The 18232-nt window shown below is 42.1% G+C and overlaps 1 protein-coding gene across 5 annotated transcripts in view; it reads left to right on the top strand.

The window, feature by feature from the left end:
- The window catches only part of REL (REL proto-oncogene, NF-kB subunit), a 35677-nt gene that overhangs the window by 10876 nt on the left and 6569 nt on the right, over window positions 1-18232 (top strand). For 3 of the 5 annotated variants that reach the window (XM_084799755.1, XM_084799753.1, XM_084799751.1), the window contains exons 2-9: window positions 206-348; window positions 5259-5407; window positions 8998-9089; window positions 12514-12654; window positions 15100-15204; window positions 15313-15525; window positions 16638-16706; window positions 16828-16899. In XM_084799755.1, coding sequence (XP_084655881.1) covers window positions 256-348; window positions 5259-5407; window positions 8998-9089; window positions 12514-12654; window positions 15100-15204; window positions 15313-15525; window positions 16638-16706; window positions 16828-16899 — 934 coding nt within the window. In that variant the 5' untranslated portion in view covers window positions 206-255. The remainder of the gene's footprint in view (window positions 1-205; window positions 349-5258; window positions 5408-8997; window positions 9090-12513; window positions 12655-15099; window positions 15205-15312; window positions 15526-16637; window positions 16707-16827; window positions 16900-18232) is intronic. The other 2 variants (XM_084799754.1, XM_084799752.1) reach the window with 1 other exon arrangement.

The raw sequence follows: 18232 nt of genomic DNA, 5'->3' as shown, positions 1-18232 counted from the left end.
CTGCGTAGGAGCTGAGTTTGAGTGAGGGAAAAGGTATCTTCCCCATCAGATCTTTTTTATGATTACATTATAACTGTGTTCTTTGATGTTGGGAAGGGAAAAGATCTTAGTGTTGGTGTATTGTTTTTTTTTTTTAAGCTGCGTCATTAAAACTGATCATATTGCTAGTCTAATCTCATTGCCCTGTCTCTTTTAAAAATTTCAGGTGGATATAATCCTTATGTAGAAATAATTGAGCAGCCAAGGCAGAGGGGAATGCGGTTTAGATACAAATGTGAAGGGCGCTCAGCCGGCAGCATTCCGGGGGAGCACAGCACAGACAACAACCGAACGTACCCGTCCATCCAGGTAACGGGCCTCTCCCCAGGGTCTGGCTTTTAGTGCTTCATAATTCACTGTGGCGATTATGGTAAAGGCTCCACTTCCTTCCCTCCCTCCCTCCCACCCCCCTAAACCCTTGTGTATCCTTGACTGTCCTGGGCTCACTTTGTAGACCAGGCTGACCTCAAACTCAGAGATCCACCTGCCTCTGCCTCCCGAGTGCTGGGATTCCAGGCGTGGCCACCACGCCCAGCAAAAGGCTCTGTGTCTTAACCGTCTTTTGCCCCCTCCTCTGTTTTCTTTTCCTTTTCTTTTCTTTTCTTTTCTTTTCTGTGCACTTGCTCTGCACTAGCCAGATGTATAGGGGCATCTCTTAGACTGTGGAGTCTTTCCTGCTCTGTGGTCCATGTAGTAATGTAACTGCAGAGACTCACAGTGCTTATGTACATGACAGCGTTGGATCTGATCCCTTTTGTCACTACAAAGCATTTAATGAGGAAAGGGCATTCTCTCCAGGCAGTGCTGAGGGGAACTGTTGTGTATGGTAAACATAGGCTTGGAAACTAATTTTTTTCAATCTTTTCCTCTATTTTGGGGTTTTGGTTTGGTTTGGTTTGGTTTTTCAAGACAGTGTTTCTCTGTGTATCCTTGGCTGTCCTGGAACTCTCTTAGTAGACCAGGATGGCCTCGAACTCACAGAGATCCCCCTGCCTCTGCCTCCAGTGCTGGAATTAAGGCTGTGTAACACATGCCTGGCTATAGGGGATACTGATAGGAACTTTTCCCCTCCGTTTTTCATCCTTTTCTTGCTTATCTCTAATACTCTGAGGTTTTTTTTTTTTACAGCATTTAAAGCACCCCCCCCCTCTCTCTCTCTCTGTGTGTGTGTGTGTGTGTGTGTGTGTGTGTGTGTGTGTATGCAGACACTCATGTGCCTCAGTGCTCATGTGCAAATCAGGACAGCCTTGGGTGAGTTGCTGTTTCTTTTTGAGACAGGGTATCTTTGTTGTTTTCCTACGTCATACACCAGCCTCCCTGGTCCACCAGCTTCCAGAGGTCTCTTGTCTCTGCTTCCCCTCTCCCGAGAGGAGTGCTGCCGTTACAGATGCTTAAGCTACTGGTCTCTTTATCTGTGTTGACGGACAGTACTGGGGATTGAACCTAGAATCTTCGGAATGCTAGGCAAGGGTTCCCCCACTGAGATCTTATCCCTGGCCTGTGAAGATAGTTTCTGATTGAGAATGAATTTAGCAAATGTACATTTATATTTTATATTTATAAATTATATCTACTTGGCTCTTAATTTTTATAACTTAATTTTTCATTTACTCACATGTGGTGTTTTGAAACAAAATTTCACTAGACTAGGCTAACCCCAAACTTGTAGTGACCCTGCCTTGTGCCCCTGCTTCCTTCATAAGGAATTACAGACATGTGCAGTCATGCCTCATTAGTTTTTATCGTTTAAATGCCAATTTAAAAGCTTAATAGTGAGTTGCTGTGGTGGCACATGACTGTAATCCAAGCCTTTGGGAGGCAAAAGGGGTAGATCTTGAGTTTGAGGACTACCTGGGCTACATAAGAAGTTCTAGGCCAATCTGTACTGTTTAAGCAAGACCTTGTCTCTACAAACAAAGACAAAGTTAATAACCAGTCAGGAGGCTGTGGTAGGAAGAGTACCAGGATCTAGAGACTGGATGGATAAAAGTAAGATACCATCTCAAGATGGATTTTGAAAAATGGTTCTTCCTATGGCATCAATAGATCTGAAATCATTGTTTTATAACTAGCTTACTTATAGTTTATATCATTGAACCTAAGGAGAATTACAAGATAAAAAAAAATTAGTCAATTGTCAAGTTATATATTGGCTTCCAAGTTTGTTTTTATACAGTTTTAACTGATAGGTAGATGCTTAAATTATACATTTTAATTGGGTGCCATGTAATACTTGATACATATATATACATCATGTAATGCTTCAAGCAGGTTAACATACTTAGCTCCTCAAACATGTGTTACTCCTTGTGGAAACATTCAAAGTCCTTCTAGTTTTTTTATTTGTACATAGTCACCATATTGTACCATAGTGTGCCTGAAACTTTTTGTCCTGTGGATTGTACAAATTTATTTTTTTAATGTATATATATATATGTATCTGTGAATATACGGGTGAACAGAATGTGTGTCTGTCTGTCTGTCTGTCTGTCTGTGTGTGTGTGTGTGTGTGTGTCTGTCTGTCTGTCTGTGTCTGTCTGTGTGTGTGTGTGTGTGTGTCTGTCCGTCTGTCTGTGTGTGTGTGTCTGTCTGTCTGTGTGTGTCTGTGTGTGTGTGTGTCTATCTGTCTGTCCATCTGTGTGTCTGTCTGTCTGTGTGTGTCTGTCTGTGTGTGTGTGTGTCTGTCTGTCTGTCTGTCTGTGTGTCTGAAGAGGGTGTCAGGTCCCTTGAAGCTGTGGTTCCAGGCAATTGTGAACTGCCTGACGTGGGAGCTGGGTTGTGAACTCTGGTTCTATAGAAGATTAGTAAGCGCTTTTAGCCTGATAACTTCATGTTTTTAAATCACATTTTTGTGATTTTTCTTCCAATTTTGTGAATCAATTTTGGCTCCTCTTTTTAAAAAAAAAACGTGTTCCTAAATTGTACTTATGAATCCATTCGAAGCATTTCAGACCAATGTGTTTTAATCCTCACTCCCTGCTCCCCTCATCCTGGTTAACCTGGAAGGAGCACAGGCAGCTCAAGCTCAATCTCATGGTGTCCTGTCAACCTGCCACAGTCTCAGAGATTCCCTCTTCAGGTAGTCTTTGAGGAGACATTCCCAGTACCTTTTGGAAGAAGGTGCCTCGGAAGAGGCAGTAATTTGCTCTTGCTCCTTTTGGTGGTCACAGCCCCTCCACCAGGACGCCCAGCTTTCTCCTTCACCTTGGATCGCCCTGAAGGAACTGCTCAAAACTAGTAGCATCCACAGATCTGTCTTGTATAGTGTGGGTGCAGTCAACGGTAGATTTCAAACCCTCCTTTTTCTCTCCTTCTGTCTCGGTCTCTCAGTCTCTCCCTCTCTCTCTCTCTCTCTCTCTCTCTCTCTCTCTCTCTCTCTCTCTGTGTGTGTGTGTGTGTGTGTGTGTGTGTGTGTGTGTGTGTGTGTGTACACATGTGTACAGGTCAGAGGACAACTCGCAGGACAGTTCTCTCTCCTTGTGCTATGTGGGATCCTGAGTTTGAAGCTGGTGGCAGGTGCCTTTACCTGCAGCACTGTCTCACCACCCTTTGTTCTTCTTAAATCATCCTACTTTATGCATCAAAATTATATGTAAGATTTGTATCTTTTCGGTTCCAACAGGTCCTAAACACTTTATATCTTGAATTCTTTCTCCATCAGCCTATTTTGTAGTCTTGAAAAATTATCTTCTCTTTCATCTAGAAAGGCAGTAAATATTTTTTGGTTATATTCTGTTTTTAAAAAGAGGGAATTAGTGATGGATGGATATGCTCAGTATAGACTATATAATTAACTATAGTCTATAGTCTATAGTCAGTATAGACTATATATGAAAAATTCAAAGAATAGAAAATAAAATGTTCAGGCACAATGGCACATGTCTTTAATCCTAAAACTTGGGAGGCAAAGGCATAAATATGCCTCAAAAATATATTCAAGCCACACTGGAAATAACAGCAAACAAATATAATCATCTTATTTAATATATAATATTTTCACAAAAATATTAATTAGCAAATAAGTATATCCCCAGCATTCACTGTATAGAGAGCAGTAAATCAAGTTAAGTTTAACAAGATGAAATTTTACACAGAATGTATATCTATGGTGGGGCACCCCTTTAATCCTAAAAAGTCAGGAGCCAGTGGCAAGTAGATCTCTTGTGAGTTTGAGATCAGTTTGGTCTACATATCTAGTTCCAGGACAGTCAGGGCTACATAATCAGATCTCATCTCAAAAAACAAAAAAACAAATGATTCTTTTAAAGAAAGTACATCTAATTTAGGATGAGAAAGGAGGGGAGATACTCCCAGACAGGAAATATTAATGTTTATTTTTTAAGTTGGCAAATTTGCAAGAATAAACAGAATATGAAGCCTCCTTGCATAACACAAAGGAAGAGTTGTTTACTAGGTAGAGAGCATTAAAATGCCTATTTTTGTTTTATTTTCATGTTTGTTTGTTTGTTTTGGATTTTTGAGACAGGGTCTCCTATGTAGCCCTGGCTGTACTGGAACTCACTATGTAGACCAGGCTGGCCTTGAACTCACAGACTTCCTCTTGCCTCTGCCTCAAGTCCTGGGATTAAAGGTGTGCACCACAATGCCTGACCTGCCTACCTGTTTTAAAGGGAAATAAACAGTCAGATGATAAAGCTAGATAAAATTAAGGCAGAAAGAAACATTTCATAAGTTGAAAGATAAATTTTCCCTGTTGGTATATTCTATGGAAACTTTAATCTCAAGTAAGCAGCTGAATATTTGAACATTATTCCTCGTCAACTACATTATATAAATTGAACTTAAATTAGTGGATCAGTTCATTATATTTGTTTGCTTTTAAAATAGAGTATTATTGGGGCTGGAGAGATGGCTCAGAGGTTAAGAGCACTGACTGCTCTTCCATGGGTCCTGAGTTCAATTCCCAGCAACCACATGGTACTCACAACCATCTATAGTGAGATTTGGTGCCCTCTTCTGGCCTGCTGGCTCACCTGCAGGCAAAACATTGTCTACACAATAAATAAATAAATAAATGTTTGTTTGTTTGTTTGTTAAAGAGTATTATTGCATGTAGCCGTGGCTGGACTTGAACTTGTGCCAGTCCTGCTTCAGTCTTCCAAGTGCTGGGGTTACAGGTCTGTGCCACAGTACCCATATAGTAGATCTGTTCTTAACAAGATACACTTACACACTGTATATTGAATCTCCCTTTTCAGATTATGAACTACTATGGAAAAGGAAAAGTAAGAATTACTTTAGTGACCAAGAACGACCCATACAAGCCTCATCCCCATGATTTAGTGGGAAAAGACTGCAGAGACGGCTACTATGAAGCAGAATTCGGACCAGAGCGCAGGCCTTTGTTGTAAGTATACAGCTGTAGGGAGAAGTCTGGAGTTTTGTTTTCTTTTTAAAAAAACACAGAAATGGCTGTGTGCAGTGGCTGGGTGTGGTGGCACACATCTGTAATTCCAGCGCTCAGGAAGCAGAGGCAGGTGGATCTCTGTGAGTTTGAGGCCAGCGTGGTCTACAAAGTGAGCCCAGGATAGCCAGGGCTACACAGAGAAACCCTATCTGAAAACAAAAAAACAAAAACAAAATAAAACACAGTAATAGTATAAGAGTATGTTTCCGTTTTAACCCCAGGTGTGGGCTATGGGGCTGCTTCTCAGCATCTGACTGTGATTTGCCTCGGGCTCTAGCAGAGGCGTGGTTTTGCCAGCTGCAGATAGTTTCTGTGATTATGTGACATTTGGAATTCTGGGAAGTTTTCGGAGGGTATATAAATGCTAGAGTCCCAATAGATCATGCATGGGGGTTAGCTGTGGTTTGTTAGTAGTCATGCTCAAATAGGGTCAGGTCTCTCTCTCTCTCTCTCTCTCTCTCTCTCTCTCTCTCTCTTTCTGTCCTTTATCCTTCTCTCTCTCCTATGTAGTGATAGACAGTGAAACAGGGAGGGGAAAAGAAAAACCCACAAAGTAGCAAAGACAAACTACATTCAGCAACAGTAAGATTACATTTTATTTTTCATCTAGGGGCACACCTGTGCTACAGGGTGCATGTGGCGGTCAGAGTTGGTTCAGCTTGTGGCATTGTTTCTTCCTTCACCATGTGGTCCCCGAGGATTGAGCTCAGGTCACCTGCTGTGGTGGCAGTGCCTTTACCCACTGAGCCATCTCACCAACCTAATACTAAAACTTTTGCTTTCATCATTTGCATTAGAACTTCTCCTTCGTTCTTTGTTAGTAGACATGATAGTGAATGGAAGTGCTTCCTTGAGAGTTGAAGGTCTGAACAGACACGTAGCCGAGCCGAGGCTGCCATCAAACTTGCTGCGTAGAACGGCTTTGAACTTATCTTCTGCCTCTACCTCCCGAGCCCTGAGGTTACAAGTACCACTACCCTATCTGGACCAGCAGGATTTTTTTTTTATGTTATTACTTTTGTTTTCTTTTCCTTTTTTGTATTGTTTTTCAAGACAGAGTTTCTCTGTGTAGCTGTCCTGGAACTCAGTCTGTACACCAGGCTGGCCTCAATCTCAGAGACCTGCCTGCCTCTGCCTCCCTGGGCTGGAGCTAAGGGCGTGCGCCATAACCACCTGACTATTATTTTTTTCTTAAGACAGAGTTTCACGAAGGCTAGGGAGGTCCTCCCGAGAACTCAGACACTGAAATTACAGGTTGAGATTATAGCCATAAGGCACCCCCGCCAGTTTATGCAGCGTGAACTCAGACCGCATATTAGGCTAGCAGCCTGCCAACTGAGCTACCTTATTTTTAAAGTTTTGCCTGTTTTGAGACAGAGTCTCACTGTATAGCTCAGGCTAGCTTCCAACTTGTAGCGATTCTCTTTCCCCTTCCTCCAGAGTCCTGGGATTATAAGTAAGCAGACATTTCCACAGTTGAGGCCAGCCTAGCGTACACAGTAAGGCAGTTGTCTCCAGAGAAGTTCTTATCAATAGCAGTGACACAAAACACAAAAAGCCCTAGGAATGCACTATTTTAGGAAATATCAAGCCAGGCGGTGGTGGCTCACGCCTTTAATCCCAGCACTTGGGAGGTAGAGGCAGGCAGATCTCTTTGAGTTGGGGGCCAGCCTAGTCTACAAAGTGAGTCTAGGACAGCCAGGGCTGTTACACAGAGAAACCCTGTCTCGAAAAACCAAAAGCCAACAACAATAAAAATAAAACAAAAAAAACTTTTTTGTTGTTGGAGGTGGAGGAAGGAAAGGCAGGGCTATTTTAGGTGTTAATGAGGTCACAGGTGTGAGGGCCAGGCACGAACATGGACTTAGCGCCGCATGAACATGGGTAAGGTGAGCCAGGTAACCTCTGGCCACAAGTGCCCAGTGGGATGTGAACAAATGATGATGTTCTTATCGATGAGTTTTGCTTCCTTATTCACACCCACCCATCTCAAATGATGTCATGGTTTTTCCATGTGGGAACAAGTATGACTGGGTGGTGGAAGGGGAGTTCCCCGCCATCATCTGATCACACATATGCAAATGAGTAATATTTGTAGCTATTGAGAAGTTTTCCATAAATGACCTTTTGAAGCTGTTGCTAAATAGTGTTAGTATTAAACTTCTCTAATAAAAAACACTTCACTCCTCTTATTGTAATCCTATAACGTGGCATAAAGTGTATCCTGTGGTCTGTGAAAAGTTTGAGGCCAGCCCCAAATACAGCTGTACAAGACGCTGTATGGCTGCTAGCTGTGTTTCGTGTATTTGATGACACATGTTTCAGTGATGAGCAAGGCAGGCAGCATAAATGAGCAGAGGGAGTGAATATAAGAAAGCTCACCAGAGGCCGGGCGTGGTGGCGCGCGCCTTTAATCCCAGCACTCGGGAGGTAGAGGCAGGTGGATCGCTGTGAGTTCGAGGCCAGCCTGGCCTACAAAGCGAGTCTAGGACAGCCAGGGCTGTTACACAGAGAAACCCTGTATCAAAAAAACCTAAAGGGGAAAAAAAGAGAAAAGAAAAGTTAGCCAGGTCTGTCATAGAAGTAGAGAATTGTACATAAATGGGGCCACAGGCACTTAGCTCTGACCAATCGTCTCTGGGCCCAAGTAGTGCTCTCAAGCCTCCAAAATGTTCATGAAGCCAGAAATATTGATGCTCATCTTTAATTACTTGACTTTTAAGTTTGGTAATGTATACAGATATGTTTTCATACAGTAACCACTTGTATACAATTTTTTTTAATACATAGGTTAACATTGCTACAGGTTCAGTAAAACATGCTGCATATTTCAGGGTCTTTGCATCTCAGTCTTGTTGTTGTTCTGTTTTTCAACAACAGGGTTTCTCTGTGTAGCCTTGGCTGTCCTGGACTCTTTTTGTGGACCAGGCTTGGCCTCGAACCCACAGAGATCCGCCTGCTTCTGCCTCCCGAGTGCTGGGGTTACAGACGTGCATCGCTGCACCCGGCTTTCTTTGCATCTCTTGATACACCAATTTTACTAAATCGATCATGAATTTGTTTGGAAGGTGAAGTTTTACTTTTTGGTGTGTTTGTTTGCTTGTTTTTCTTGTATTGTTAATCTACCTTGGTATATTTGACTAAGCATGTTGGCAAAATGTAACTATAAAATAGTATCTTTGAAAGCTATATAATACTGTCTGTACTTTTTTAGTTTGGTCTTTTGAGACACGGTTTCCCGTAGTCCAGGCTAGCCTCAAACTCTCGAGGTGACTGAGGTGATCCATGCGCTGGCCTCCCCCTCCGCAGTGCTGGGGTCAAAGGCGCGTCAGCACGCGCTGCTTTTGTGTTCACAGGTCTCAGAGACTGTTGTCACCCCTGCATGCTGTGATCACAGTCAGAAACAGGGTCCATGACCTGGCAGCAGGGTGTGAGAGGAAAGTGACTTCTCAGGCTTGGATAGGCTTGATTTCTGTCATATTTTTGTTTAGCTATGATGTAATTTTGAAAGTTTCGTTTTTTGCTTTTAGTTTTCAAAATTTGGGTATTCGATGTGTAAAGAAAAAAGAAGTGAAAGAAGCTATTATTTTAAGAATAAGTGCAGGAATCAATCCTTTCAATGGTAAGTAATTTGTTGTAATTTCTACTGTTTGCGTATCAAGGGACTGTGACTTCTATTGATATTGTAATTCTACTTGTAGATTAAGTGGACAGTGTTTTCTTTGAGGATGCCTCCGCATCCCCTTCCTTATTGTTTACTTTGACATAAGGTCTTTATACATAGTTCTAGCTGGTCTGTTACTACATATCCCAGGCTGGCCTTGAACTCCCAGCAGCTCTGCCTTAGCAGCTCCCCCAGTGCTGAGATTGTAGGTGTGAGCCGCCATGCTTAGCTAGAACAAACAAACAGCTAAAACCTCGCGGTGTTTCGATTCTTCCTTCCGAACATATTCTTCCTTGTGCCTCTCCTCCTCTTTCCGAGAGCTGGGTAGGCGCTGTGGTACAGAAGCTACATCGTTGTTGTTGTTGTTGTTGTTCCTGGCTTTGCTTTTGAGACGGGGTCTCATGTATTCAGGACTGGTTTCAAACTCACTCTGTAGCCAAGAATGACCTTGAATTTTCCGGCCCCTCAGTACTGGGTCATTCATACCCATTATAAGAGTTGGTTTATGCATTCCTGGAGAGTGAACTCAGGGTTCTGTGTGCTAGCCAGCCCCCGCTTCTCTGGCCCTAAGCAGTTCTCCTTACAACATTATTTGGTACCGCTTCTGGTGTCTTTTAGCATTCTGCATTGTCAAATAGATAAGTGAAGTGGACACAGTTATGCTATACTTAAAAAGTCCTACATAGCTACTTAAATAGTCTTGTTTGTCTAGCATGGTAGAGTACACATGTAATTAAAGCTATCCGAGATCGCATCCTCAGACTCACTGTGTAGCTGAGGGCAACCTCGAATTCCTTTTGAGCCTTTAGTCACTCATTAACTGAAGAAGTGTCATAAATACCTCTTCTATGTAAACCTCTGTCTTCAATGTTTAGTGAAAACACAGGGGCTCAACACACACGTTCTGAGTTCACAAACCTTGGCTTAGTAGGACAGAAGCGACTCTTGTAGGTGATGATCCTGTGAGATAAGAAACTAAGTGCAGATCTAGTGCTGCACTGATTCAGAGAGACGGGTGTCTCTTGTAGTCCAACTCGGTCCAGGGCTGGGATGCGGCTCAGCAGGTAATGTGCATGATACTGGCTGCAGTCCCAGCACCGGTCTGCAGAGAGCTGGCTGTTCCCAGCACTGGGGAGGGGACGCAGGAGGGCTTCTGCGGCTGGCAAGGTTCAGTGAGAGCCCCTGTCTCAAAAATAAGGTGAGGGCAAATACGCCAGACATGCAGCACTGATCCCTGCCCTCACGTGCGCGCTTAGCCATACACGCCTGCGCACTCACAACCTAGTTATTACATGGGTTTCCAGTCTTTACTCTGAATCCAGGTACCACTCACGATTCCTGGTTGTCAGTAGTTTTAACCGTGTTGTACAGAGACGGGAGTAATACTTATGCAGGGAAAACTGTTTTTCCACATACTGAGAAAATTCAAAGTAGAATCCCTCAAACAACAATCTTTTGTGAAAAAAAAATATATGTTTTGCCTTCGATAGAATCATGTGGCTAAATACATTTATATTATAGTTTATTGGCTATTTTATATTTATATATTATTTTAATAAATTAAACTCTAATTGGCAAATAAATCCACCCGGACACAATCTTTCATGTAACCTCAAGGCAAAGAAACATTCCCCACCCCCAGGACCCCTTCAGTCTCCCTCAGTCCGTTGGCCCCTTCCCTCTCTTCCCCTAGTCAACACCTCATCTCCTTTCCGTCACCACATCTAGTATTTTCTAGGATTTGATGTAAATGGAAGGATATCCTTTTATATTCTGTAGTCTTTCCTGTCTGGCTCCATTTGGTCATAGTGTTTGTATTTTTTTTTTTTCAGTGTATCATGTTGGAGTGTACAGCCATAGCTTGCAATTTGTTCTTTATGCTGAGTTTTAGTCCATTGCATGACTAAACCACAGTTTGTTACCACTAATATAAATTTATTTGTAAACTGTCAGGAGCACCTAGCTATTTGTTACTTTGTCTGTTTTTGTTCTGTTTCATCTTAATATCCATTACTCACCTTTGAAATGAAGACATTGGAATCCTGAACTCTTAAGTTTACAGTGCTATCAGTGTGACTTTCAGGAGTCACGCCCTCTTCCTGCCTCTGTAACGGCTCCAGGAGAGTGTTGCTAGGACACAGGTGTGGGCATCTTAGCATTTTGAACCCCACTTTTTTTTTTCTTAAACATGGTTTGAGGGTGCACGGATATCAAGGCTAGATGGTGCTCCTCAGGCACTGTCTGCCTTCCTCGCACTGAGGATATAAGCCTCGCTGCTGCTCCTGGCTTTATGGCATGGATTTGGGGCGTTGAACTTGTGCTTGCAGAGCAAGCACTTTATCACCTGAGTCATCTCGTTAGCCCCACTTTGACCTTCCTAGCTGAACAGGTATGTTTTTGTAGACTCAAATGGTAGGCTTAAGACTACTGATAACTGCAACAAATGTCAATCTCAGATAACTCCTGAGACTGTTTGACTGCACTAAAATGTGATGTTTTACTTCCTGTAAGACTAGGGAATGTGGCTAATTGTTTTTCATATTTAGTATTTTAATTTTAATACTAATGTACTTTTCAAGTAAACTTTTCATGCAATGAATTTCATGCTTTTAAAATATGACATATATTAGTAACAAGTGATTGCTTGCTATAGGCTTAAAATATCATTTCAAAAGGCAGCAATATTTTGTTTTTGAAATGGGTTTCTTTTCAAACATCAGTGTAAACAGACTGCCCTTGTACTATTTTCTATGGCAAGCTTTTTTTTTTCCCCAGAGCTATAAAAATGCCCTGATGTGCAGTTTGTTTTTAAAGCAAACCTGACTTACACATAAAGTCACACCATCTGGTACCTTCCTCGCCTTTCCTCTCTAAAATGTTCATGTACATAATGACCCTCTGGTTCAAATTTCCATTTTACCATTTTAGCTGGGAAACTTTGGACAAATAATTTCATGCCCTTAAAACCAGTGTCTTATCTGTAAAGCCAGGGATGGCGGTGATTCCTGGGAAGTTTGGAAGGTGACTGCAGACTGGCCCAACCACTGTGTTAAATGAAGGATGCCCATCTCCTTTTGTGTGAAACGTGTATTCACATTTCCTGGGTTTGATCTGTGGTTGTCAGTTTGTGGTTCTACCCTTATGCTCCAGGTCCCTGGTATAGCTCCTCCCGGAACGTGGCTACTGTAGTTTATCATCCGCTGAGAGGTGGTGCCTCTGCGATATAAAAACCGTTCTTGAGACCGTACACTCTCTCAGTTGTGTGCAGACCTGGGTGCTATGTGACTGGCTGCCACAGGCAGAGAGAAAGGCCGCAGGGCTTTAGTATTCTCAGCTATTCGGACTGTGTTCTACGCTCTAAAACTCGCCTTGTACTGTTCAGTCCCCGAGCAGCAGCTGCTGGACTTTGACGACTGTGACCTAAATGTGGTGAGGCTGTGCTTCCAAGTTTTCCTTCTTGATGAGCATGGAAACCTGACGACTGCCCTTCCTCCCATTGTCTCTAACCCAATTTATGACAACCGTAAGTCCTTTGATTTTTTTATCTCTGTACTCTTAGTTTCTTTTATTTCCTTAATGGTTAAACCATTTAAAGTATTTTCATAATTAGAAAAGAAGCGTGCTAAGCGGGCTTGGTGGCTCATGCATGTAATTCTAGCAACCAGAAGGCTGAGGCGGGCGGATAAAGTTTGAAGGCATTATGGGCTACACGTTGAGACCTTGTCTCAAGAAACAAAAAGAAGCCGTGTGTGGCGGCGCGCGCCTTTAATCCCAGCACTCAGAAGGCAGAGAGAGGCGGCTCTCTGTGAGTTTGAGGCCGGCCTGGTCTACATTGTGAGTTCCAGGGCTACATAGAGAGACCCTGGCTCAAGCAAACAATAACAAAGTGCAGTGTTCATTACAGAACAAATTCAGGCTTATGTGCATACATAACTAATAAGAGCAAAACACTGCTGATCTCCCAAAACGGCCATTGTCCCCAAGCCCGCACTGCAGTTCCCTTGTACTAACACACACCCCATCTTTCTCATCACCACCGTTCATGCGCTAATTTTGGCAACTTGGGGGGAAAAAAGGGTTCAATGATCTTTTTAAAAATCCAGTAGTGCTAGTGCATGCCTATAAAAATCATGGCACTTGGGAAGGAGAGGCAGGAAGCTCAGGAGTTCAAAGTTATCCTTAGCTGTGTTTAAGAACAGTGAGTTCAAGACCACTGTGTTTTATGACAAAGGAAAAAAAAATCCCCAAACTTTGCTCTCACTAATGTACCTTGAACTTTTTTCGATCACATTTTTCTTTTCCTTTTAAACAGTGCTGGCATTGGACCCAGCGCATTGTACGTGAGCTACACCACCGAGCCCCACTGCGGTTTCCAGTGGCTGCTTATTTTCTTTTTTCCTCCTCCTCCTCTTCTTCTTTGTTTGTTTTTTTAAGACAAGGTTTCTCTGTGTATCAGTCCTGGTTGTCTTAAATTCACTTTGTAGACCAGGCTGGCCTTGAACTCACAGAGATCCCTCTGCCTCTGCCTCTGCCTCTCAAGCACTAGGATTAAAGCTCTGTACCACCTTGCCTGACAGCATATTTTTATACAGCTATATATTAATTTTAAAAAGTGATTATGCAATTAAAGGATATTGGGTTGGTTTCTTTTTGGAAACAAATTATACTGAGATAAATATATTTATGTGTCTGTTTTAAAGACGTGTGTGTGTGTGTGTGTGTGTGTGTGTGTGTGTGTGTGTTCGTGTGTATGTGGAGGGAGAAGACAACTTACAGGGCTTGGTTCTGTCCTTCCACCGTGTGTTTCCCTGGGATCAAACTCAAGTCATCAATCAGGCTTGCAGCAGGCACCGTTATCTACTTAACTATCTCGCTGGCTCCTGGATGTTCAGATCTTATGCAAATATTTCTGGCATTTATTTTCAGAAGCATACATTTTGACAAATAATACATCAGAGGATATAGAAGTTCATTTGAAAAGATTGTAAAACTTTCCTCCAAATTATTTTGCATGCGCGCGCGCGCGCGCGCGCACACACACACACACACACACACACACACACTCAGCAGTGCTGTACCTGTTTTGCATGTAGAATCCTGAGCCCTAGGCATTTAGAGGTAGGTTATTCTCATCAGAGGGCCTTGGGTCCTTGGTGAAGCATCATAGTAAATGCGAACTGCACTGCCCTGGGGTTCAGGCAATGGTATAAAGTGACTAATGCGCTCCGTGCGCCCTTACCAAGAAATAGAGGGAAGAGACAGGAGGATGCTCAGAGTCAAAGGCCAGCTCACCTGGTGCGCGTAGCTGCACACACCAGGGACTCTGTCTCGAAAGAGGAGGAAATCAAGGATTAGCAAGCAACCAACATTGTCCTCTGACTTCTACATACGTGCGATGGCACACGCTCACCTGTACTCACACATACCTACACTCAGACACACCTCAACACACATAAAGTACACACAAAAACATTTCGTTTCCTTTATCTGTACATTAAAATTGCTATCTGTTCTCTAAATTAGTTTCCTCAAATTCTTCCCCTCGTTACATAATAAAATACAATATTTGTGCTGGCTAGTTTTATGTCAGCTTGAGACAAGCTAGAGTCGTCAGCGAGGGAGCCTCCATTGAGAAACTGTCTCTGTAAGAGCTGGCCCTAGGCAAGCCTGTGTGCTCTGGATTGCTGATTCCTGGGGGAGGGTCAAGGCCATTGTGGGTGAGGCCAACCCTAGGTAGTTCTGGGTTCTACAGGAAAGCAGGCTGGGCACCCCGCTAAGCAGCACCCCTCCATGGCCTCTGCATCAGCTCCTGCCTGCTGGTTCCTGCCCTCACGCGCTGGATGGTGAACTGTTTGTATGGACTGTGAGTGACAGCAACCCTCTCCTCCGCAAGCTGCTTTTGGCCACGGCAACAGTATTCATTACAGCAATACTGAGACCTATTTTTTTTTTAATCCTTTATATTTAGGCGCCCCAAATACTGCAGAATTAAGGATTTGTCGTGTGAACAAGAACTGTGGAAGTGTCAGAGGAGGAGATGAAATATTTCTACTTTGTGACAAAGTACAGAAAGGTATCTATCAGTTCTGCTTAATTGAATTAGTAATATATATATTTGATTAATATATGTATTTTACTTTATTGCCTCGTTCTTATTATTCCTTGGCATCTTATTCACTAGACGATATAGAAGTTCGTTTTGTGTTGAATGACTGGGAAGCCAAAGGTATTTTTTCCCAAGCGGACGTACACCGCCAAGTAGCCATTGTTTTCAAGACTCCTCCGTATTGCAAAGCTATCTTGGAGCCCGTGACAGTGAAAATGCAGCTGCGGAGGCCTTCTGACCAGGAAGTCAGTGAATCCATGGATTTCAGATACCTGCCAGATGAAAAAGGTGTGACAGATTGGTAGTAATGTATATACAAACATACATAAGTGTGTGTGTGTGTGTGTGTGTGTGTGTGTGTGACAGAGAGAGAGAGAGAGAGAGAGAGAGAGAGAGAGAGAGAGAGAGAGAGAAAGAGAGAGAAAGAGAGAGAGAGAGAGAGAGAGAGAATTGGAAGCAGACTCTCATGTATCCCTTGCTGTCTTTGAGCTCCTGTGCAGCTAAGGGTGAGCGATCTTCCTCTTCCACCTTCTGAGTGTTGGGATTTCAGCAGTGTGTCACTGTGCTGCCCCTGCTGCCTTCTCACATGCCGTGCTAGGAACTGACCTCGGGGCTCTGTGCACATTAGCAAGGGCTGACCCAACTGAGCAACATGCTCAGCTCAAGCAAAGATCACTTTCTTAGGCTGGTCAGTGCAAGTAATATTGTAAAATAAACATTTGAGTACAGCTTTATATATTCAGATTCTATATTTCTTTTCCTAGAAGTTTTCAGTTGTGTGTCTTTTGTTTTTTGGCTTTTTGTTTCAAGACAGGGTTTCTCTGTGTAGCCTTGGCTGCCCTGGACTCGCTTTGTAGACCAGGCTGGCCTCGAACTCACAGTGATCCGCCTGCCTCTGCCTCTCTGAGTGCTGGGGTCACAGATGTGCACCACTGCTCCCGGCTTGTTTTTTGCTTTTGTTTTTCATGCTCCTTGCATGTCTTAGGAGGGTCTGAATAATTTCAGAGTTCTTGAACTTTTAGATCATATTTTATTTCTATATATGCATTTTTAATTTATTTTTTGTACTTATCGTGCCCTTTTATAGGTAGGAAATTTGTTAATCAGAAAGTGATATCTGCTTTGGTCTATATCTTATCAGACTTATTTCATCAGTTTATTTTGACTTATAGGTGTTCTTAGGGTGAAAAAAATGATATTTTAAACTTTTTTTAAACTTAAAAGTCTGAGAAGTCCTTTATAACTGATGTAGGATATATTGCACAATAATGTGCTTACCAGTCTGTGCTACTCACATGTGTTTGCAGTGTTTCTGCATGTTGATAAAGCATCTGTCCATGGTGGAGGGAGGCAGAATCAATCCCATGATTCACTGCTCTCCTGCTTTCTTTTTTAATCAGATGCATATGGCAATAAGTCAAAGAAACAAAAAACAACTCTACTTTTTCAGAAATTGCTGCAGGATTGCGGTAAGAATATTTTAAATTGATTCATATGTAAATAAATTTGTTTTCTTTATTGTTTTTAAACTTTTTAAAATGATAAACTATTTTTCAAGTTATATTTAATAATACAAAAACTTTATCATAGCAGCTAACTTTCCTGAGAGACCAAGAACTGTCCCTTCCGGGTCAATTGGAGAAGGAAGATTCATCAAAAAAGGTATTTTATCCCTGAAAAAATACTGTTATTCTACTTTTTAGGAATAAATGCTTTTAAAATATTTTTCTTTCCTTCAGATTTTCTCATACTTTCAATATTGAATTGAGCTGTACTGAGCCTCTGAAGGTTGTATAGGAAACTGATTATATTTGGAGGATTTTATTGTTCAAGAAATTACATTTTATTTAAACACTGGTAATTTTACAATTCCACTGTGTATATGGCAGGCATCTATTTATAGCAATTTTTACTTGATCACAGTTATGTGCCTTTGGTTGCTTAGGGTCTCTCACTGTGTTTTAAAATGGTGCTAGGGTAGGTAGGACCTTGGGCATTCTGAGTCCTTGCTGTCATACCCAGCCCCGGGCCATACCTAGGTTCCCTTTTTACTTCCACTACAATAAAGTTGAATAGTTCCAACAGAGGTTATTGCCCCAGAAATCTAAAACTATCTGACCTTTTATAGAAGATATTTCCTGAGCTCCTAACAAGTTCCCCATCTTGTGTCCTTAAATTGGTACTTTATCTTGGTTTGTACAGTACTTGTGTAATATGTAAATAAATATAGAAAATTTACCTCAAGTTTTTTGTGATGGGGAATTTTGTAGGACCTTAGGGTCATATCTTAATGAGTCGTAAAAACTGTCTGTAGGGCCAGGCGTGGTGGCGCACACCTTTAGTCCCAGCACTCGGGAGCCACAGACAGGGGATCATGTGAGTTCAAGGCCAGCCTGGTCTACAAAGAGAGTCCAGGACAGCCAAGGCTACACAGAGAAACCCTGTCTTGAAAAAAACCAAAATCAAAATAAAAACAAAAAAAAACTATCTCTAGTTTTCAGTCTTCCTGAATGGATGTCTTTTCCATTTTCTCCCAAAAGTGGAAACCATAGGATGATTCTGGCTCTTGTACATCTGTTAATTGAAATTCTAGTATTTATCTTGTACATTTTTAAAATGTACCTATCTGAAAAGGCCGGGCATGGTGGCGCACGCCTTTAATCCCAGCACTCAGGAGCAGAGGCAGGCGATCACTGTGAGTTCGAGGCCAGCCTGGTCTACAAAGTGAGTCGAGGACAGTAAAGGCTACACAGAGAGACCCTGTCTTGAAACACCGAAACACCCCCCCAAAAATAAAAATAAAGTAAAAATGTACCTATCTGGAACAAGAAGCTGGATTTTCATATTTAACTGGAAGAAACTTACATATGCCAAAATAACTTAAAAAATCATTTTTATGTATTTATGAAGCAGTTTACATGTTATAGAATTTAGCTTCGAATTCATGTAATGTTTTTTGTGTTTTAATTTTTTTATTTGACATATATCAGTATCC

The sequence above is a fragment of the Acomys minous genome, assembly GCF_964271855.1.
Source record: "Acomys minous genome assembly, chromosome: 10".
Taxonomy (NCBI): domain Eukaryota; kingdom Metazoa; phylum Chordata; class Mammalia; order Rodentia; family Muridae; genus Acomys; species Acomys minous.
This window is presented reverse-complemented; position numbering and strand designations above follow the sequence as displayed.